At 42.4% G+C, this 22,438-nt stretch overlaps 2 protein-coding genes across 5 annotated transcripts; both read left to right on the top strand.

The window, feature by feature from the left end:
* The first annotated feature begins 870 nt into the window (after positions 1 to 870).
* Positions 871 to 17,207, top strand: adora2aa (adenosine A2a receptor a). 3 transcript variants are annotated; one of them, XM_044112516.1, is made up of 3 exons: positions 871 to 1,263; positions 9,705 to 10,380; positions 15,455 to 17,207. In XM_044112516.1, the coding sequence occupies exons 2-3, from the start codon at positions 10,049 to 10,051 to the stop codon at positions 16,485 to 16,487; spliced, it is 1,365 nt and encodes a 454-aa protein (XP_043968451.1). In that variant the 5' UTR covers positions 871 to 1,263; positions 9,705 to 10,048; the 3' UTR covers positions 16,488 to 17,207. The 3 variants fall into 3 exon arrangements, with proteins under 3 accessions (XP_043968451.1, XP_043968452.1, XP_043968453.1); XM_044112517.1 differs by having other exon boundaries at positions 9,708 to 10,380; XM_044112518.1 differs by having other exon boundaries at positions 9,743 to 10,380.
* A 2,219-nt stretch (positions 17,208 to 19,426) lies between these two features.
* Positions 19,427 to 22,229, top strand: LOC122828128 (uncharacterized protein C22orf15). 2 transcript variants are annotated; one of them, XM_044111415.1, is made up of 5 exons: positions 19,427 to 19,756; positions 19,838 to 19,924; positions 20,955 to 21,077; positions 21,361 to 21,435; positions 21,514 to 22,229. In XM_044111415.1, exons 1-5 carry the CDS (start codon positions 19,732 to 19,734, stop codon positions 21,624 to 21,626), a joined length of 423 nt encoding a protein of 140 aa, XP_043967350.1. In that variant the 5' UTR covers positions 19,427 to 19,731; the 3' UTR covers positions 21,627 to 22,229. The 2 variants fall into 2 exon arrangements, with proteins under 2 accessions (XP_043967350.1, XP_043967351.1); XM_044111416.1 differs by lacking the exons at positions 19,427 to 19,756; positions 19,838 to 19,924 and adding an exon at positions 20,618 to 20,785 and having other exon boundaries at positions 20,936 to 21,077.
* Positions 22,230 to 22,438: the final 209 nt, after the last annotated feature.

The raw sequence follows: 22,438 nt of genomic DNA on the forward strand, positions 1-22,438 counted from the left end.
AGGCCCAGACTTCCCTCTCCCCAGCCACTTGTTCCAGCTCCTCCGGAGGAATCCCGAGGCGTTCCCAGGCTGAGGGACATGCTGTCCTGGGTCTTCTCCTCCCGGTGGGACGTTTCTGGAACGCCTCACCAGAGGGGCGGTCCAGGAGGCATCCTGACCAGATGCCCGAGCCTCAACTGGCCCCTCTCGATGTGAAGGAGCAGTGACTCTACTCTGAGTCCCTCCCGGATGACTGAGCTTCTCACCCTATCTCTAAGGGAGAGCCCAGACGCCCTATGGAGAAAACCCATTTCGGCAGCTTGGATCTGTGACCTGGTTCCTTCGGTCACCTACATTCAGGCGAGGGAACACTGTCCAATGACTGTACTCCTCATAAGGAGTCTGACCTCCAGTTGAAATTAAAATCACATGGGAATAAGCTTCTTCATGCAATGACGTTCATGAGTTTTTGTTTTTATCGTCTCAAGGCTACGTTTATACTTGGATCTTTTTTTTCTTTTTTTTTCTTTTTCCCAGACAGACATTCTTCCTTCCACTAAACTTACCAATACCACCAATACTCTCTTGGTGAAGGGGCGCGAGTGACTCTGCAGCAACAGTCAAATCAGTAACATTTATGATTTTAAATCGTGTTCTCTTTAGTCTCGTAATTAAAAACAAAAAAAAAGTGAAACTGAATTTGCAATGAATCCATATAAAGATGAGTTTCACTTTTTGCGCTGGATTCGTAAAATACATGAACTTGTTTTGTATTTATTTACTGAGATGCACCTGAATGTAGAGAGATGCAGCGGCACAGCGTGTTTCAGCTGGAGGAGATTTAGTGGGAGGATGTGTGTGTGTGTGTGGGTGTGTGTGCGTGCGTGTGTGTGCGTGTGTGTGTGTGTGTTAGGGGTGAGGGGTCTACCATCATCTTTACAATGCTTTCTATGTGATCCGCCCCCAGAGAGGAAACGGCCACAATTCTGCAGAAAATGTTTTAGTGAGGGAGGGGAGAGCGAGAGACAAAGGCAGAGGAAAGGCGCTATTCTCATCTTTCTTAAGTCGCTACATTCACTGAGGCACGAGAGCAACTTTTACACAGGAAAGCGGAAACACGGACCTTTTCTTCTTCTTCTTGCTTTTTAATTTATTTCCTGGACTCAGCTGCTGCACGTCACTGAGCAGCAGCTCTCCTCTCAGTTTTTTTAAATTTATTTTTTAATTTCTATTTTCTTTTGAACCGAGTCTCCCATTTTGCTCTCTGAACGCGGTGACGCTACGGTAAGTCAAATGAAATTATGTTTCCGTCATTCAGCTCTATAGATATTAACTCTACGGTGAATTATCTGCTTATGAATTTGGAAGTAGAAGCAGCTCAGCGTGATGTGTCCTCTCTCAAAGTTTGCGGGAGATACGTGTAGTGCGTGGGTTTTTTTTGGGTTTTGGTTTGTTTTTTCTCACCTGTGAGGTGAAAAACACGCAGGAATGTCAGTTTGAGGCGCTTCAGTCCGTGAAGCCCGCAGTGACGATGAGCATCTGTTCAGATGAAGGGCCACAGCTGCTCTGTGCTCCGGGGTCTGCATGTGTGCGCATGTGACTGGAACAGAAGTGGGTCCTCTCTGGAAATATTTGGACATACCAGCGACAGAACCTTTTAGTTGATCAATTTATATAACATGACGTGGTTTTAGTCAATACTGTTATTTTTTTACGTTTTTTTTATATATAGGCTATATTATATTTTATCTAACCTTTGTCAACATGCATTTCTAGTTCCAGTTTTATAAACTTTTATAATTCATTTATTACTCTCTCCTTCTCTTGTGCCATTCATTGGTTCCGTTTATTGTCATTGCTGAGACTCGCTAGTTGTTTTATGAAGATATTTCTCTAGTTTATTACTGTGTTTATCCTGTGAACGGATCCAGGGCCGGATTCAGGACAAAATGGGCTTCAGGGCTAAGGCCAGCTTTGGTGCCCTGTTGCTTACACATCCCGATCCCCGAGACGAAGCGATCCCAGACATTGGGGGTTAATTGAAAGTGGCAATGCGAGACTTTAAAAGTACACAGAATGCAGTTTGTTCAGTCGTTACGTTACGGCGGTCGGAGCGCCTCCAAGAAGCGGGTTGGTGGACGTACGATACCTGATGACCAGCTCTCTGGTCATCTGTCTTCATGATGGCATCTAGCCGACACACGTATACCAGGCCCACGTTTAAAATAGGACAAAGATAAACAGAGATGCATTTTATTATTTAGTTAGTTGTTGTTTTTTTTTACAAAGAGATCTTTCAAATAAAAAGTGTAAGGAAGAAATTTTATTTATTTATCACCTTTTTGACTTTTTTCTTTTTTCTTTTTTTTTCATTGAATGTGGGACCACAAACCCATCAACCCGTGTTCACTTTTGCTCTATCTGAACCAGTAAAATAAACAATAATTAACCCCCTCTAAAAAAAATTAAATAAAAAAATAAAAAATGTGGAAAGTGCATCCTTGAATCGCCATGGCAACCTCTCAGCTGTGTCAAATGCCCATGGACTGAGTGGTTCCTTTAAGGATGAAGCTCCTCCCAAGAGCTGCAGTTTCTCAGCTCCTTCAGACTAGCCAGCAGCAACTAGCAAACATCTGGTGGAACTGAGCGTCAGCTGAGTTTATTATAGGAGCTGCTTCTCACTGAAACGCTGGTATAAACACTGTTAAAGGGTTAATAATTTCAAGATGTTAAATTATGAAGTCAAAATTCTTTCAAGTCATATTTGATGTACGGAGCATTATTGTAACAACCGAAGGAAACAGTGACTTGATTATGCTGTAAAGTAAAACACATAAAACTGGCCTTTTAATGTCAACACATGTCCATTTTCATCATCCAGTTTGTTTCTGAGCTTTACATCGTTCTGCTACACGGTTAAAGTTATTCCACCTTATTTATGGTGAGTTCATCTTTGTGGTTGAGAGACATCAAACCAGTGAATCTGAAAGCTATAAGATCATCTCTCAGTGGTACCAGACTCAGACCGTACAGGTGGGTGAGCTCCGTCTCAGTGACAATCCCTGAAGGCTCTCCGCCGAACTCTGCAGCTCCATTTTAGGTCAGTTTGATTCTGTAGGAAACGTCGCTGTCATGGGACCATCAGTGCCGTTTCAGATATTCATAACTACCATTATCGTCCTCTGGGACTGTTTTTGTGTGTTTGTTTCACACTGCTGTGGCCGGATCGTACTTCCATGGAATCCATTGTGATGTCGCTTAATACCATAAGAGACCAAAGATCAACAAAAACCTTGTCTGCAAGTCCAAAAGAATAAAAATACAAACGGATAACTGCGCTGACTTACAAAATAACAAGTCTGTAGAAATGATGTGTTATCCAACCCAGAGGGAAAAGTCTGACTGGGAGAGCAAAGACCTTTGAGTTCCAGCGCAGCTGTTATCTTTGAAAACCTAAAGAAGCGTTCCCTCTGAGGGAAACGGCTCTGTGTAAACAGCAACTGTCTGAATCAGAAAGCTACCCAGGAGTCTAATTATTCCCTCGATTAATTATCCTCCACGACTCTTGATCCTGATAACAGCTTCAAACCGAACCCATCGAGAATCCATGAAACGTAGTCGCGTTAACGCAAATGTGAGCAAAATTCTGCTCCGACGGACGGAAACCGAATGTCCCGACTCACTCGAGTCAAGACTTGAACAAACAAATACAGTACGTAAATGTTCCCTGCTGAATGTTTTGTCATTTTTTTCCTGACAGATGGGGAAGAGGTCATCGTCCGGGCTACTCCGTGAATTCGCTTTACTCACGAGTGCTGTGTGGTGGGGAAATAAATATTCTGATCCCCCGTTGATTATTGCTTTAAGTTTGCTCACTTACACAGTAATGAAGAGTTTCTCATTTTTATGTTAGTTTTGTTTCTCTGTGAATTTACTGACAGCAAAAAGAAAAAAAAAGTTACAAGAGCACATTATTAAGAAGTAGGAAAACATATTTGCATGTCACAAAGTAAAACCAGTGACGGATTCTCCATCAAGACATGTCTCAGACTTATCCATGAAATCTTTGCTGACGGACACAGTTACTTTTTCTACTGCCGGTCACCAAGTTTGCACACGTCTCAGGAGGAAACATTTGGAGGCTCTCTGGTTTCTTGGCTGCTGTTTGGAAACATTACTTTTCAGTGCCTGTCACAGATTTTCTGTATGCAGCGCATTGAATGGTCAGAAATGGTCAGAAATGTTTGGTCAGGTCTGGTTCGGCCTGACCTGACCATAACGATGTTGTTCTTTAAAAGGGCAGTACTATGTATATTCCAGGAAAATAGTGCCATTTTATAGCACAATCAAATAACTGTGTTAACTTTGGTTGTTGTAAAAATGCTGCAAATATCAAATATGACTTAAAGGAAATTTCACTTTGTAATTTAAAGCCTTGAAATCAGGCCTCTGTCTCGTTTAAAACTCCTCCTCTTTCTGAAACTCCGCCTTCAGGAAGTTGTCATAACACGGCTCCTCTATTAACTCTTTAACAACATTTTTACCGGAGTTTCACTGAGAAGCAGCTCATATAATGAACTCAGCTGATGCTCAGTTCCACCAGGTGTTTGCTAATTGCTGCTGGCTAGTCTGAAGGAGCTGAGTGGCGGAGAAACTTCAGCTCATGGGAGGAGTAACAGGAGAGGGCTCCTCTGTGAGGCAGAAGCTTAAGGAGCTTCATCCTCAAAGGCAGCACTAGATCCACTCAGGCATTTTGCACAGATAAATGGTTGCCATGGATATTAAAGGGCTGGATGAGGCATTTAATTCTTCTGACTTCAAGATCAGCCTTTAAATGACACATTTATTCTAGATTTTTGGAGCAATATTAGGTCTGTTAATCTTTAAATGAAATTACACCCCCCAAACTTTGGAGCTCAGCACGGCATCAGACGTTTGTTTCCGCCCAGACTCTGATTAGACTCTGTGACCAGCTGTCAGACACTGCTGAGCTGATGGGTGTTGTTCACACAGCCATCTGAAATGTGATTAATGGTGCATGACGGTGGATCAGAATGATGGTGCATCAGAATGATGGTGGATCAGAATGACGGTGGATCAGAATGATGGTGCATCAGAATGATGGTGGATCAGAATGACGGTGCATCAGAATGACGGTGGATCAGAATGACGGTGGATCAGAATGACGGCGGATCAGAATGACGGCAGATCAGAATGACGGCGGATCAGAATGACGGCGGATCAGAATGACGGTGGATCAGAATGACGGTGCATCAGAATGACGGTGGATCAGAATGACGGTGCATCAGAATGACGGTGGATCAGAATGACGGTGCATCAGAATGACGGTGCATCAGAATGACGGTGGATCAGAATGACGGTGGATCAGAATGACGGTGGATCAGAATGACGGTGGATCAGAATGACGGTGGATCAGAATGACGGTGCATCAGAATGACGGTGGATCAGAATGACGGTGGATCAGAATGACGGTGGATCAGAATGACGGTGCATCAGAATGACGGTGCATCAGAAAAGGTTGACCTGTTGCTGTTATCTGGTAAACAACATGTGACCACGCCCCTAAGCGATCACCTTGGCTGGAGGAAAACTTGAACAAATAACATAACAAAACCTAAAACATTCACGTTGGCTCTTCCAATGGGCCCTCTCTCTTCAGCACCATCATGCGATTTCCACTTGTGGCAAAGCATAACCAGGAATAGTCAGCGCTGCGTTTCCACTACAAACATGAGCACACCTTTGTCAATGTTCCACTAACGACACAATTTCACAATCACAGTGGTTCCAATAAAAAAGAAACACAATTAAAATCACAGGTGGATAAGTTTGTTCACGTGATGAGCCATTAATCAAAAACGATGCGTCATCATCCTCCTACTACTTCCTGTTGCCGGTGGCAACATCCGGTTGTTAACCACATGACTCGTATGATGCAAAAAAAAAAGAAAGAAGAAATAAACCAATTTTGATGGTCAAAAACCTCTTTATAGCAGCAAAACGTTTTATGACAGAGGTTGTTTTTTGTTTTTTCAAAATTGTCAAATTTCCATTAAGCAACTTTATCTTTGAAATGCCAAATTACAAAATTCTACGGTCAATGGAAATGCAGCCACTGACTGTTGTAATGTCATCCATCATCAGCCTTCTGGGAGAACACGCCTGTAAACACAGCCGTCTGCTGTTGTTAACGACAACCTGTGTAAAGTACAGCTCAGTCTGACAGTAGTAGAGACATGGTGCAGGACAACACCTGGGTGTAAAGGCCGCTTTACCGTTTGTTCCAGTGACAGGCTCAGATGTTGTAGGGTTCTGCAATCTTTATTGGATAACATGGAGGTTCTGCCTTGTGTTGGGCGCCTTCACATACCCACCGGCTCCTACGTTGAGCCACTGTGACACATGCATGCCCCACATTTTGGGTAGGTGCCTCGTCTGACCAACCTGTCTTTTTGCAAAACCCAGAACGTGACTTCTCCCAAACTCTGTGGTTTGAGACATATAGCCATGTCTCTATGGACATGGATGAACGACTTTATGTGGAAAAACTTGACTGACCCCAAACCGATGGAGCACCTTTGGGATGAATTAGAGTGGAGACCTGGAGCTGGGTCTCAATTAGACACAAACTCTCTCCTAACCCTGGTTTTAACCTTACTTTTAAATAAATATTTTCTTGTCCTTACTGTTTTATTTCACTGAATTGTGCAGCACTTTGGTCGACATCTGTTGCTTTTATGTCTTACATAAATAAACTGACATTGACACCTTTCGTTTCTCATGATGGCGGCCATAATTACCTCCACTGTTCTGCCCCTCAAGTTTAGGGCAGTTTGTTAAGAACCATCTCTGTACCTTTGGACTCAGAAGTCTTCATTTTAGGAGAGCAAAAGTTGATATTGACTCACCAAACTGCGTCTGAGATCTAATGTTTGTTGATTTATGGATTTGTTTCTTTTGAAGACCCGCCCTCAAACCCATGAGAACAAATGGGTCTGACTAAGGAGAGCATAGTGACAAACTTATTGTGCGTAAAAGCTGCCATGAAATTTGAAGACGTGCATTGAAAGACACGTTCAGTCTGGTGTTTCGATAGAAAATACATAAATAACCATGCAGAAGCACCGTATCCTCTTTCAGCTGTTTCCTCATCGTTGGACCAAACTCCTCCTCATGTGTCCTTCCATCTCTGAGTCCAAGTAATTTACGACAGGTTAAGGTTGCTTCACCGCTTTAAAAATGTCTGACTTCTTTCTTGCCTCGATCCAACAAGGCTTTAGAGTTTTTTTCCCCTCCACTAAATGATAGTTTTAGTTTGTGATTAGGACTGCGACAGGCCAGATCTAAATTAGAGTCATAAAGGTAATAAATCCTCCATTGGTCTGTACGGATAAGCACTATAGTTTGCTGTAAAATGATTTAAACGATCACCTCATGTGCAATCGATCTTTTGCACATTTCAGCAACAAGACATTTCAAGTGCTTTACATCATGAAAACATAAAAACATCAGGAACACATCACCAGTTCTGAAACCATTTCATTTTGTCGTGTCATCATTAAAATCATCAATATGCAACAAATATGTTGGTCAATGTGCCAGAGTGCTGCTCCTCCGTGTTCGGCAGACCTGATGACACTGTTTCTGTAATCAATGCAGAGGTAAAGATAAACGCATGGATGAGTTTCTCTGGGTTCTGTTCGGACATCAGTCATTAGATTCTAATGTTCTTCAGGTGATAGAAGGCCGACTTTGTAACCGTCTTTATGTGTCTCTGAATGTTCAGGTCAGAGTTCAGCCTGATCTCTGGTTTCCAGCTGTAACCCCTGATGCTGTGTGCTGACTCTGGATCATTCCTCTTTAGGTCCAGAGATAATAAGTTAGTTTACAAATTGATATTGAAAATACGTTCAGAGAAGGTGGCATCACACACATGTTTCTGTAGAAACACGTATCTCTACAATCATTTCATTCAGCAAAACGTTGATTTATCCTGGGGAATTTTTCCTTGGTGGCAACCTTTCGCAGCGCGTTGCAACGTTTCGATCAACAGACGGTGCCTTTGTCTGTGCAGCAGGAAGCAGCTTCCCCTCTGCCACCTCCGTCGTTTCCCCATCTACATCAGGTGTTAGCTAACCTGATGTAAATCACACTGCACTGCACTCACAAGGCTGGAAATATTCGCTTCGGATCTGAAAACTCTGCAAAGCAGGAATATGGCCTGCCACTCTCTGAGCCTGCACTGCATCAACTGGGTTAGCAGACATGATTTATATTGCTACATATGCAAAATCTATGTACTGTAGCTTTAAAAGTGAACATGGATCTGTTCTAGGCATTTCCTCTAAAAATGTAATCCAGTTATGTGACATGTTTTGAAATTGACAACTCATTTTTAAATATTTTTCATGCTTGTTTCAAAGTAAGTTAAAGTCAGTGTTGTCATTTCAGACCTTGAATTAATATCATAAATGGTCACTGGCCTGAAAGAACTTCATATTGACTGAAAATAGATGTTTTTTTTATACAAACTGCTCTCACATTGCTGCTCTGTTTATGAAACCATCAGCAACATCCCAGTAATCTGCATGCAAACAGAATGAAGACCGATGTGTTTCTGGATGTTTCTGGATGTCGATGTCAAAACTACGGTTAGTTTCGAAAACCGTTTTTGAGTTTTTACCATTTTTATGTCTGTACACACAGGACCTGCTAGCCTCGGTGGTTCCTCTGCTTTTGCTAAATGTTTTTAGATCATCATACAAAACCATTAATATCCAGATAAAATGAGTAAATAGAAAATTCACATGTGGAAAAATTTAATCCCATGTTTCATGTGTGCAGAATTGGTTTACTTCAGCCATGTTGGAGTGTTTTCTAAGATGAGTTGTTTTGCAGCAGTGTAAGCCTAGACTTTGACTAGTCCTCCTGAAAACCTTAGATTTTTTTTGTATTAGGTTTTAGTCAGAGCCGTAGTTCCTGGTTAGCTTTTGCATCAAGTCCCGCAGCAGCAAAGCAGCTCAAGACCATCACACTGTTACCACCATGTTCGTCTGCATGGTGTCTTTCTGTCTCAGTTTGATACCAAATTTAAAGAGACACACACTTTTCAAAAAGTCTGACGGAGAGATACATCCTTTTCTCTCTGCAGAGGTTTTGGCTTCGGCACGCTCCCGTGGATTTTACACCGTCGGAGTCTGATTGTTGATGATGATGATGATGATGATCATTTGGATGTTTCTCTGGGTTTGTGACGTTCTGGTCGAGTTATAAATGAGCTCCTGTTAGTAGTTGAGTGGTTTTTATCAGGTCGAACTCTTGTGAATGGCTCTTGTTGTAGTTTCTGGAGTCCAAACATTTCTGGAAGATTCTCCAGATTGATAGACTTTCATCTAGTTTTGAATCTTCTTTTGAAGAAGATTCAAAATTTCACGTGATTCTTTTGCGTTGCCTTTTCAGACCCTCTGGTCTACTTCATGTTGTCAGACTGGTTCTATCAAAAGTTTTCCAAAGTGATGTTAATCGTTATATATAAATGTCTTACGTCCAGCTAGCTCCGATGCTATACAACTGTTTGTTTCATTTTCAGGGAACTTGGTGTCTGTTTTTGCCCTTAAGCTGGTCTCATTATCAGCATTTAAAGTAACTTCCTGTAGAGTAACAGCATTTCCTCTTTCTGTTTTCTGTCAACCTTTTATCTCCAGCAGCATGATGTTCCCATGATGCCTCTCATCCCTTCCAGGATTCCTGGAAAAGCGGCGCTGACGGGAAGGAATTGAAACAGAGACAGAAGGGGAACGTTTGAAAAAAATATATAAAATTTTTATGTGGATTAGAGAGAGCCTCATGTGAAGCTGGATAAAACATCAGTTTTTCAGCTGTCCAGATGTGAACTTGCCCTTGCTGGAGTTTTCTTTTTTTTTTTCCTTTTCTTTTGGATGCTTCTGTGAGCCGTGGAGGTGAGGAGGTTCGGAGGCCGGCAGGCTGCAGCTATGGACGTTGAGCGGTTCCCTCCCTCCTCATCAGCGACCTCTCCTCCCACGTCACCATGCTCAGCAGCGAGAGCATCCTCTACATCGTCCTGGAGCTGCTGATCGCCGTGTTCTCCGTCCTGGGGAACGTGCTGGTCTGCTGGGCCGTGTGCCTCAACAGCAACCTGCAGAGCATCACCAACTTCTTCGTGGTGTCGCTGGCCGTGGCCGACATCGCCGTGGGAGTCCTGGCCATCCCGTTCGCCATCGTCATCAGCACGGGATTCTGCTCCAACTTCTACGGCTGCCTGTTCATAGCGTGCTTCGTCCTGGTCCTCACCCAGAACTCCATCTTCAGCCTGCTCGCCATCGCCATCGACCGCTACGTCGCCATCAAGATACCGCTCAGGTGAGAGGAGAATCCCTTTCGGTTAGTCAATGATGTGGTGTGTTCGTTTAGCTTCTATGTCTTGACTAGCAGCTTTAAGTCGTTTGGTTTGGATTGATGTTGCACGTTTCTTCACCGGGACGTGTGGCAGGGAGCCGGTGCACACAGGGAATACCCACACAGAGACGGAAAAAGTATCCAAACTCCACACAGAAAAGCCCACACAGCCTGGATTAAAGCCAGAGGCGAGAGACTTTACTACCACACTGCTCTGGATGTGAGAGCAAAACTAGTTTCAGTGAGAAGTCTACACACACTCAGCATTGTTATGGAGGCCGTAATCATTTTCGTATTTACTGGTGCATTTCAACAGTTCTTCTTTCAGTGGGAAATGAGTATGTGACAAGTCACTTCCAGGAGTTTCTATAAGTTGTGGATTTTCTCATATTTAGGCGGAGTTTCAGAAAGAGCAGGAGCTTCTTAAAGAGACAGAGAACTATCTCCAATTTCAAGGCATTAAATTATAAAGTCGAGTTTATTTTTAGTCATATTTGATATCTAGTTACTGTTTTCTAAAGGACTTTCATCCATCCATCCATCCATTCATTCATTCATTCATTCATTCATTCATTCATTCATTCATTCATTCATTCATTCATTCATTCATTCATTTATTTTCTATACACCCTTTGTCCCTAATGGGGTCAGGAGGGTTGCTGGTTCCTCTCCAGCTACGTTCCGGGCGAGAGGCGGGGTCACCCTGGACAGGTCGCCAGTCTGTTGCAGAGACTTTTATCCAATTAGTGGAAATGTGAGCCTGCATGAGTATAACAACTGAAATACCATTTCTGATTCTGTAACTGATTCTGAAGCTGCTTGATGGACAATAATTGCACTTTGAAAAGAGAAGAACTTAAGTGGATAAAGTTTAAACATATTTAAATGACACTGATGTGACAACTGTGTGAAGTAGAAGTTCAGTCAGCAGCTGCATCCTGCTGCTGTAACAGAAACAAAGCTTCCTTAAATTTCATCTGGGATGACTCACGATGCATCAACCTTCAACATATTAGCGGTTTGCTGCGCTGAGTTGACATATCACAATGTTAGCAGCAGTGCAGGCGGTGAGATCAGAGACGTAAAGTTTTCTGCTTGGAGTTCGATGTTGTTCTGCCATCTGCAGTGAGCGAGATGAAGAAATCTTTAATGCAACACGGGCTGGACCAGGACAGGAAGCTGAGCACTTTGGTATTTCCTCACCAATAAAAATGCATCTAGACTTCCTCAATTTTGATACATCACTAAAACAAAAGGAGGTATATCAGCACCAGCCTCTTGTAAATCCCTGCAAGGCTTAAGGGAACAGATCGAATAAATGTCTGGTGATTTTTACAAACACTTTTCTCACGAAAATGCAATCAAAGCCCAAAACTTGTTGATACTGCCAGATTTGAAACGCTACAGAAGTAGCTCTTTTTCTATTAGATCATTGTGAAATCTAGCTTCTGGTCAGCTGTCATTAACAATGGAGTAGTTTGTGTCTCTTAAAGGGGGTTGGAGAATTGGTTATGAGAAGTCAGTGTCTTACCTCCAGCTGACGGCAGACACAGAGATCCCAGTTTGGAGAATCATAAGGAAGTTCTCATGAGCAAGTTAAGCTAAAAGTAAACAATATTCTGGATATTAACATACAACTTTGCCTCTGACAGTTATTTACATTATTGCTGTTTTCTGTACCAAGCATGGCGTATTAATATGCTCAGTTTGTTTGCCGAGCGTGTTATAATTTGTTTTATGAGCCAGTTGTATTCTGGCTCATAAAACTGTGCTCATACTCAAAATTGCTGAGTAAGTTTTAAGTTAAACATATTATTTTAACTGTGAAAATGTGTACTTGATTTGATCCACTCACAGATATTTAATGAGTAAAGCCTCTCAAAGCAGTTCAACAAACTAAATAAAGTTCTACGTCCGACCCAGTGAATTTTTCTGGACTTAATTTATCTTTAACCTGTTAAATATATTTCAAACGCGGGGTGCTCAAAATGTTCCAGGTTAGTGGAAAATGTTCCTGTTGTCAAAATTCACGTGATTTAAAATATTTCTTAGTTTCACTGCAAAAATCAACCCGGTCATTGGAGCAGATAAGGAACCTTGCTTTAATTAAAAAACAAAAACAAAAGCAAAAAAGAATAAATAATTTCCCCACAGCTTCTATAGTCCAGGAATGGCGATGGAGGGTAAGACTTAATGTTTCCTCTAAACCCGACAGCCTTTTGATTCTCGGGATCCTCTAAAGGTTTTCTTTACTCCAAACAGCAGAAGCCTCACGGTTGGGGTATAAATTTAATTCCCGTCTACAAAGATGAGCCATTTGTACCAGAGGGTTTTGGCCGTATAAGTGTCTCCAAAATTGGAGTTTCCCGTGGGACCGTGTCCCCCTGGAGCAATCGGTTAAATATTGCAATGATTGCTTATACAGACACTAACCCCACCCCCAGCGATTAGACTTCACTGTAAAAACCCGATCAGGCGTCCTGCCTGCTGGGTTTCGCTCGGCTCTGCGCTATCGGTGTCGCTACCAGCCTTTTAGCTCCCTGAGTTCATGCCTTACCTCATGCTGTGGCGTCACCCTGAAACAATCAGCCTGACCTCAGCGACGCATTGAAGCGCTCTGCCTTCCTGTCCCACTGACTCACACAGACTGTTTTCACACAGCCTCTTCCTCCTGCTGAGGATGCTCTACGTGAGGTTCTCCTCTGTGTTATTTTGTGCATCCCTGGCGGGACGGGGGGACGGTGGGGGTTGGGGGAGTCTGTGGGGGCTTGTTTTTGCAGCATTAACCTTTTGCACTTTAACATCTCAAGAATGTGATAGAAACAATCTCAGCTGCTCTCCCACACTGCACAACGGGCAAACTCAAAATAGACTCCTTCCTTTGAGGAATCCCGCAAAACGTTGTAGTTTATCTTTGTCTCTTAGATTGGTTTCCGGGAGAAGAGGTGCTTATGCAGAAAAATAAGTAAATAATAAATCAAGCAAAAGTTCACAAACAATGTGCCGTTTGTATATTATCCTTGTCTGTGTTTCATTATGCTTCAGACTGGATGATTTTGCAGTTTCTTTACATCGTCCTTCAGAAACTGTTATTCTGTTGACAATGGGGCTTTTACAATGAATCCAACCACTGGTGATTTTTGATATGAGCTCTATGGTTGGGGCAGCATTAAGGATGAGCTGTAAGCTTTCACATGAAAAATTAATTAGTCTAATTTTCAAATGTCCTTAATACCTAAAGATAAAATATTGAATACACTTCCGACGAGCAGAAACCTTTGATGAATCTCAATTCTGTGTAAAATTATTAATTTGAAATTTAACCCGTCTAATTAGTTTATATTTTGTGTAGTTTTATATACTTTTTAAACAAAAAATATTTAGCTTAGCACCTACAGGGATCTACAAAGCAGATGCTAACTGTAGCAGGGTTAGCATCTAACAGTTAATTCAAATTGTGTGTCTCTTTTGAAAGGCTGGTACTTCTTCTCAGCTGTTGCATTGCCTGCTGTTGCATTGCCAGCTGTTGCATTGCCAGCTGTTGCATTGCTAGCTGTTGCATTGCTAGATGCGCCACACAGGCTGATGATTCCTGTAGAGTTTAAAGACTCTGCAGGAATATCTTGGCAGATTAAGGTTGAGCAGTGATGTGTGCTTGTGCCAGCGGTCTAACGCTATGGAAACTGTCTGACAGGCTGACACTGCAAAAACACAAAGTCTTACAAAGTATATTTAGTGCAAACATCTTCGCACACTTGAAATAAAACAAAACAAATTTACAAGTAGCTTTTCATCAAGACAAGTTACTTGTTATAATTGAACAATATCTGGAACTAGTTTTTTTTTTTCATCAATGTTCCAGAAATATTGACTTAAAACAATCTCTTCTATGTCTCGCTGAAAAGTTACTCTTATGTCACTTTGTCTTATTTAATTAAAGTGTGTAAAGATATTTGCACTAGAAACTCGACAAAAATACTTGGTAGGAGTTTGTGTTTTTGTAATGAACATGTTTCATACCTCCAGCTTTCTCTAAGTTTGATTTGCAGTCATATTGAATATTGAATCTTAGGAGGTAGTCAAAGACCGGCAACTTTTAGCAGTCAGAAATCTGACGATATATATATATATATATATATATATATATATATATATATATATATATATATATATATATATATTTTTTTTTTTTTTTTTCAACTAGGAATTTGGATCAAAGGTCTACTTCTGTCTCCACAGACTCTCCATCCAATCCTCCTTTTCGGCTCTCTAACCATTTGAGCTGTTTTACTCCATCCAATTTTTGCAGTGACGGTGCATTGTGAGAAGCCTTACTTGTGCCACTTACCTCAAAGACAGAAAGCCATCTTGCCTTTACCGTCACTGAGTCATGAGAAAAACAGAGAGAGGATACCTTGTAGAAAAAGATGTGGAAGCCAAATTTAAGCAAACTTTTCGAACTTTCTTGTTGTCACAAGGCCTTGGACTTTTGCCACAGATAGACAACTTCTCATGACTGTTTTGATTTTATCCTTGAGGCCGACAAGGCTACAACCACACTGGAGACTGGAACTACAAGCGCCACTTCAGCCAAAGTTTTGAAATCAGTGAACATTTCTCTAATTGAAGTGACCAGCTCCTGGTTAGTGAGATGCATTTAGTAAGGTGTGCAGTTGTGAAACAATGCTCAGATGTTCTCATGGGGATCTTTTTTTGATTGATTTAAAAGTTGAAGACGTTTGCATGTCTGCACCACGTGGTCTGCTGTGTGAACTGTGATCTATGAAAATGACAGATGGTCATTTGGCACTGTTTGGTGCCAAAATCAATTTTTATCTCTTTTTTTGCATTTTGAAGCTCTGCTTACAACATGGTTACAATCCAACTGCATAAAGGGCTAAATATCTTAAAAAGGTGTGTCACTAACTTTTAGCATTGCAACGTCTCCTACTATGAGATCTTGTTACGCTGCTGGTTGACATCATAGGACCACACAGTCGGATCTTTTGCTTAATGTTTGCGCGTTCTCTTTCTGCAGGTACAACAGCTTGGTGACAAGCCAGCGGGCCCGAGGCACCATCGCCTTTTGCTGGGCTCTGTCGATCATCATTGGTCTGACCCCCATGATGGGCTGGCACAAAGAGTTCAACAGTACCGAGACCAACAACAACAACACCTGCCAGCCGGGCCAGATGAAGTGCCTGTTTGAGGCGGTAGTGAACATGGAGTACATGGTTTACTTCAACTTCTTTGCTTGTGTATTCATCCCCCTCCTGCTGATGCTGGCCATCTACCTGTGCATCTTCATGGCAGCTCGCCACCAGCTCAAGCTGATTGAAGTGGAGGCCTTTCGCGGAGAAAAGTCTCGCTCCACTCTGCAGAAGGAGGTTCAGGCCGCCAAGTCTCTGGCCATCATTGTTGGGCTGTTTGCCGTCTGCTGGCTGCCTCTGCACATCATCAACTGCTTCACCCTGTTCTGCCCCGAGTGCCCGCGCCCTCCCGGTTGGATCATGTACGTGGCCATCATCCTTTCCCACGCCAACTCCGTCATCAACCCCTTCATCTACGCCTACCGCATCCGAGAGTTCAGGCAGACCTTCCGAAAGATCATCCGCCGCCACATCCTGGGCTGGCATCCGGTGTTGGACAGCAGCGGCAGCGAACGCCACTCCACATACAGCACCATCACGAACTCCATCAGAGTCAAAGCAAAGGGCCTCAAGTTGGACCTCTACGCCGAGCCCAGCAGGAGCAGCTACTGTGAAGACTCCAGCAGCCATCCCGCTAGCATCTCTCCTGTAGTGGGCGGCCTGGTGGCGGTCTCTCACCCTCCTTTGTCAGTCATCATCTCCAATTGTCCTCAAGCTGGAACCTGCGCACCACAAGCCCTCAGGCAGACTGAAATCCCGCAGGCCCACTGTCTGGGCTTTGAGGAACGAGAGCATGGCGACGCGGGAGTGGAAAGTCTGGAGGATAAAGGCAAACGGAACGTCGGCTCAACCCAGGTCTCGCCGCTCTTCACCAACCAGAGCAGAAAGAATTGCTTTTGCGAGCCGCAAAGAGTGTCCTGACAAATACACAGGAAGGAAGAGGGGGAACTAATTCAGGAGCCGAGCGATCAAACATCCCCCGGGGATTGGAGAGGAGATGGGAGCAGTGATAACGGATAACAGGCAATAAATGTCACAGAGATAAATTAAACACACTGACTTTTTTTATGTAAGCCAGAGGGAAGAATCTATAAAGCACCTCTTGTGGTCTGGAGCGCTCTAACTGCCTCTTGACCAGAGGACAATGATTTAAATCGATGAAGCAGCTGACACATCCGTCTTCAACCTCAAGGTCCTCTTGCAGTCAGAAACTGTTCGTTTTAGCAGACAAGACCGGCAAGCGCTTCTGTATTTACTTTACAAATAAGTTGTGGTTGTTGAAAATGCACTTTGTCTCGTATAAACTACCTGACCCAACGCAGGCTGTTAAGCTTTCTCCATCCGTCTGTGGAAAATATCGCTTTTCAAAACTTCTGAAATAAGAATATATTGGGCTACACATGAATTTCACCTTTTCTGTACTTTTCCTTTCATCAATGCCAACATTTGTCACTGAGTCACAGACGTCCAGTTTTATTTTGCACCTCAGGGTTTCCAACAGTTCAGACTGGTATCCTTCAGCTTATTTTTGTTTTTTAAAGCCATAGGGGGACAGGGGATGGGATAATGCAATGCTGAAATGGAAACTGATGTTACTGTTTGCTCAACGAGGCTTTGACGTGTTGTAAAAATTTATTCAGATGTAAAATAAAAAAGTAATTTATCATCATAAACGATTGCATTTCGAATGTGTTACACTCTCAGTCTCTTGCAACCTGAACAAGCAGTTTGCTCCAGAAGAACTACTATTATATTGTTCTCCTGTGTAGGTTTGCATGAAAGTCCTGCCTTTAAATAGATGCTCTGACAAAAGAGTAACTAAACACTACAATGGCCCCAAAGTGATCCCACGCATTATTCAGTGCAGCTCCAGGCTTTCCTGCCTTTTATCTGGAACATGTTTCATATCAGATTTGGAAGCCCAACAAACTGAGTCAGAGCTCTTCGCTTGCCTATGCTGGGAATCGGTTAGTTAGGGCCTCCAACTATCTCTGGACTTCTTTATTTTCGCTGCTTTTATCACATCTCCCCCGTGGCTTCAGGTTCCCACTGCTTTTTGAAAGCTTCTCCGGGATCTTTAGGACTTTTTTCTTCTATAGATCATTCATCAAGTCCTTAGAGACGTCATGTGCTGCTGCTGCTGCTGACCTGCTGACCGGGATCATCTGACAGTTTGCATCAGAACGACACACTGTCAATATCACACTTGCAGTATATTAGCCCTAGAATACAGGGCTACAAAGGAAACTGGTTGATGGTTCTTTCTTTTTGTTAGAACGAAAACTGAAAATGGTGATATACTAAAACTCATTTGGCCGATAATCGATATATTACCGATATTTTTTCCTACACCCACTTACTGAAACTATATGACTTTCTCTACTGAGGAATTAAAGGGCTACCAAATGCAAATGCTAAAAAGGAGGCTGAAAATGATGCCACACTTTCAACTTGCATTACGTTTAATGTCAAAATTTATTGATGACATCAGCTCTCTTTAAGACAATGACGACACTCACACTGCAAATTTGTGAATCTTCACAAAACGAAACTCAACCTGCTCACAAGCAACAAGTGAAAAGCCCATCAGTCGTGCATTAGTACTTAACAGTTTCTTATGATGCTGTTCTGTGATGCAGGCGCCATTGTCACTGGGTCGTCATATCAAAATAACGGCTTTTATATCAGTGAAAGATTTTGACGGAATGGCCGATTTTAAATTCTAGGGCTAATATCGGCCGATACAGATACCGTGCCGATGATATCGTAATGTAGAGTCATGATAAGAAGAAAGCACTTCGTCTTTTTAGAGGTTTTATGTATCAGGGAAAAATAGCATCTAAGCTAAAGTGTAGAAAAGGCCAAAACAGAATCCACCTTGTTCAAAAGCCACAACATGGGACACTGAGGGACTCTTCATAAGCCAATCACCAACCAGAGACAAAGTATCTCACCTGGACTAAAGAGAACAGAGACTGGATTATTTCATACTGGTCCAAAGTCCTATTTTCAAATTAAAAAAAACAACAACCCCAAAACAAACGTTTTTGTCATTTTATTTAGAATCCAAGGTACCAGAGTCTGGAGCTTCCCTCTGCTGACAGGCATTATTTTCATTTTCAAGCAGGACATGATACTCACCCACTCTGCCAAAAGTACAGACCTGCTTTACTGACCATCATTTCACAGCCATTGGCTGGGCATTGGCCTCAGCTCAACCCCTCTGACAGTCGATGGAAGTGGGATTCAGCTCCGGGCCTCTACAGGGCCGACGTCCTGCAGCTTTAAGATCCGTCTCTGGTCCAACATGCCTGAACCAAATGTCTGAATTACCTCCTCACTTTGCGCACACAAACAAAGAATTTGACTTCAGTTTAGCTTTTGCAAATAGCACCCTGTAGGCCTGAACAGTTTGTGTCCAGGATATGTGGGGTCTGCAGAGATGTTAGGTGACCTTTTCTTGACCGTAGACAAGTCCTGGAAGAATGAAAGGGTAAGATCTCCCCTCTGCAGGCCTGATTGGTCATTGCAGTCTGGCCCTGAAATGTTTTATGTTGAACTAAACCAAACTGGATAAACACAGAACTGACCAAATTATGGCAGAGCATACGATGAGGAAGCATAGTCTCTGCTGGGCCTTCTTCTGACAGCGTCTGTGTGTTAGGATCATCTCAGGTCAGGAGAAAGGCAGCTTGGTTCCTCGGAACTGGAAGTGATGTACAGCAGACACGCCGTAGTTTAGGACTCTTGTAATGCTGCACAACCTGCAAATATGGACTGGATTCTTTACCCAGCATGAGCAGTGAAACTAGAAAGTCAATTTTTTCCCTCAGTCTTGGCACCACCGACCAGTAAACATCGATGAGACGCAGAGAGCCAGACTTTCTGTTTGTAGAGACTCCATGGACACGAGCATCAGCAGGTCTTTGTCTCATTTACAAGACTGGAGCTTTGTGAAGGAAAAGAAGAGGCGGATTCAAAGAAGTGTGCGTGTTGCTGGCACATTCATTCACCTTAGCACTGAGTTCGTAGGAAACAAAACGTGCGCACCACAAGAGGGAGCGGCTTTATTCTGTTCTCCAAACCTCCTGGACTCTGTGTTACATTTCAGCTCTTGGTTGAGTTGGTTGGAGCTGTGGAGCCGAAACACAGTCGCCGCTGGAGGATGTTTGTCACTGTCCTGTTTGGAGGTCAGAACATTTCCTGTACTCATATCGCTACTTTGTTGATTTCTGCTGTTACTGGTTTGACAAAGGAGTTTATCTTGGCAGACGGCAGGATGGAAATGTTAAACCTAAACTGTAAACTGGTCAACTTCATTCATCACCTGAAGGAAAAGTGTGGTCTGGACTTCAAAGGTAACTGAACGGGTCAGTCATGGCTCCAAATTAATTTAACATGAACATTTAACCAAACAAACTTCTTTTTTCAACTTTCATCTCCATTCATGCAGTAGTTTTTGTACTCCTTGGACTTTTTCTATTTTCTTATGTTACAGCCAAAACCTTCAATGCATACTGTTGGGATTAACATGTAAAATAAACACCGGATAAGGGATAAAGAAAAATTATACATAGTAGAAAATTTGCGTTCAGTTCCCTGAGTCAATTGAATCTTATTTAACTGCAGTTTCTCCTCCAAGTCTGTGAACATCAGTGATCAAGTCTTGACACAAGTTTTCAAGGAGATCCAGGTCTGGACTTTGAAAATGCATCTGACAGTAGTTGACCTGGTGACAGATTCTTTCATCTGAGCAGTGGATCACAGACATTTTCTAAAAACGTGGACATTTCTGAGTTTGAAAAGTCGGACATTTTCTAAAATAATAATAATAATAAAAAATTACATTTCTTGAAAAAAGAAGAAAATTTTTGAGTTCAAAAATTTTGAGTTTGTAAGATCAACTTTTGGAAATTTTATGTTTGAAAAGTTTTCTTTTTTACTTTTTAAAATAAAAAATTCTACATTTTTTCCAGAAAATTCTCAGATCAGTCTCAAAATAAAATTTCAAGGTTTTTTCTTTTTCTTTTGGCGGAAAAATCCTCTTTTGTTTCTGTCAAAAATGGTCGTAATGCACCGTGGAATCTGACAGGGAGCTACAGACGGAGAGGCAGAAAAGAAAGCTCTCGAAACAGAAGACAAATAAAAAAACAGAAGCGAGTCAAAGATGAAGAAGCCATGAAAAAATGTTTGTTTGTTTTTTCCCCAACAGGCAGCTGGTAAGTCATTCCAGTCTATTAAGAGGAGTTATAACATCACTACAGTTGATGCTATGACGTGTCCGCATAAACCTCATATATGTACCGCTGCGCCCCTGACAGTCATACATTTTTACGGTAATATTTGAACCATTTTTGGACCGTCCTCAGCTGAACCTTCCCTCCGTAGAGCGCGTGGAGCTGATGGACAGCGGGGGCCGCGTGATGAACCTGGAGCCGCTGCAGCACAGCGGGGCCCCGGCCAGCAGCGCGCTGGCAGCCCGGCGGCTCTACGTCCTCCTGCGGGTCTGCCGTGAGTCCGCCTCGCCCGCTCCGTCCGTCAGCACGTCTTCAAACGAACAACTGCTCAGATCTGCAAAGCTTTCTCAAAGCTGGATCAGGTCTGAGCAGATTTAACAGAATCCATCGTTATTAGATCGAGAACACAAACACAATTAGGATTAGAGGTTTCACGGGGAACCTAAAGAGAAATATACCGCTCTGCTGCCCCGATGTTTGTTTTTGAAGCCACGTGATGCAGAAGGGCAGCAGCTGACTGCTATGGGTGTTTATGATCGATTTATTTCTTTTCCTAGAAGGAAACGAAGAATCGGGGGGTCGCAAATACGTCTCTCTCCTGAATAACACCAAGAGCCACCCGGAGTTTACAGGTGATGAAAACTACTAGTGGCTCATTAGGTCCCCCTGCTGGCCAAATCATTTTCTGACCCCTGTTGTTTTTATTGCAGAACTGCTGAAGAAACTATCAAATCCCAACCAAGAGGCAGAGAGAAAGGTCAAAAGATTGCGGACACAAGGGAGTAAAAACATCTCCTCAACTGTCAGGAATAACAAATCTTAAATATTTACGATTTCTTTGACTGTTTAACGAATGCCTTATTGTTCATTAGCTTGTAATGTTGGTTTTCACATCAAAAAGGGAACCACCTTCTCTCACAGCATAGTATTATTAATCAAAACCAACAGGTTAAAAAAATATTTCCACTGTTAGCAATCGGCTCTGATTACCGATTTATGTATTAACACCAACCAAACCGTAATGTATATCTTGCTTTCTAGATGCACTCTATGTTACAGCCACTATTAGGTTCAGCACATCTCCAGTCACTGTAGTATATTAAAGTTTTCTGCTCTCTCTCTCAATTTATGCATATTTTGAAATTTCTGCTGCTGTTAAAATGAACGCCTGGCTCCAGGTCGGTGTGTCTCCTTGTTGTCGTCTCATGGCAATAAGAGACGAAGGTCCAGTGAATCTCACTGTGATTACATATGGAGTAATGTGACTGACCAGCAGCAAATAGAGCAGGACGGTGCTCTATGGAGGAAAATATCCTGGTCGTCTTATTTTTCTCTCTCACTGCAGCTTTAAATCATTTTCAACATGTCTGTACCAGCTTTGCATATCGAGGAAACAAAGAATATTGCCCACATTAAAGGTTTTTGGAAGGAAAATTGTAATTTGTTATTATTATTTATTTTCAACATGCCGCTAGACACAATTTGAAGAACATGAATTTTTAGGTTAATGCAGAAAAAAAAGACAAGATCCCCCCCCGCCCCCTCCTTAAATTTCACCATAACAACAAATGCAAATAAACATCCAAATATTCTGGAATATTTGGATATTATTTTTTGGCTGAGCCAGTCCCAGTG

Source organism: Gambusia affinis, linkage group LG03 (assembly GCF_019740435.1).
Source record: "Gambusia affinis linkage group LG03, SWU_Gaff_1.0, whole genome shotgun sequence".
Taxonomy (NCBI): domain Eukaryota; kingdom Metazoa; phylum Chordata; class Actinopteri; order Cyprinodontiformes; family Poeciliidae; genus Gambusia; species Gambusia affinis.

What these genes read in the sequence shown, in the direction of transcription:
- adora2aa (XM_044112516.1), top strand. Translation starts at nt 10,049, where the DNA reads ATGCTCAGCAGCGAGAGCATCCTCTACATCGTCCTGGAGCTGCTGATC. An exon ending in GCCATCAAGATACCGCTCAG is followed by an intron (nt 10,381 to 15,454) that starts GTGAGAGGAGAA and finishes CTCTTTCTGCAG; the next exon opens with GTACAACAGCTTGGTGACAA.
- LOC122828128 (XM_044111415.1), top strand. Translation starts at nt 19,732, where the DNA reads ATGTTTGTCACTGTCCTGTTTGGAG. An exon ending in CGTCCTCCTGCGGGTCTGCC is followed by an intron (nt 21,078 to 21,360) that starts GTGAGTCCGCCT and finishes TTCTTTTCCTAG; the next exon opens with AAGGAAACGAAGAATCGGGG. An exon ending in GAGCCACCCGGAGTTTACAG is followed by an intron (nt 21,436 to 21,513) that starts GTGATGAAAACT and finishes TTTTTATTGCAG; the next exon opens with AACTGCTGAAGAAACTATCA.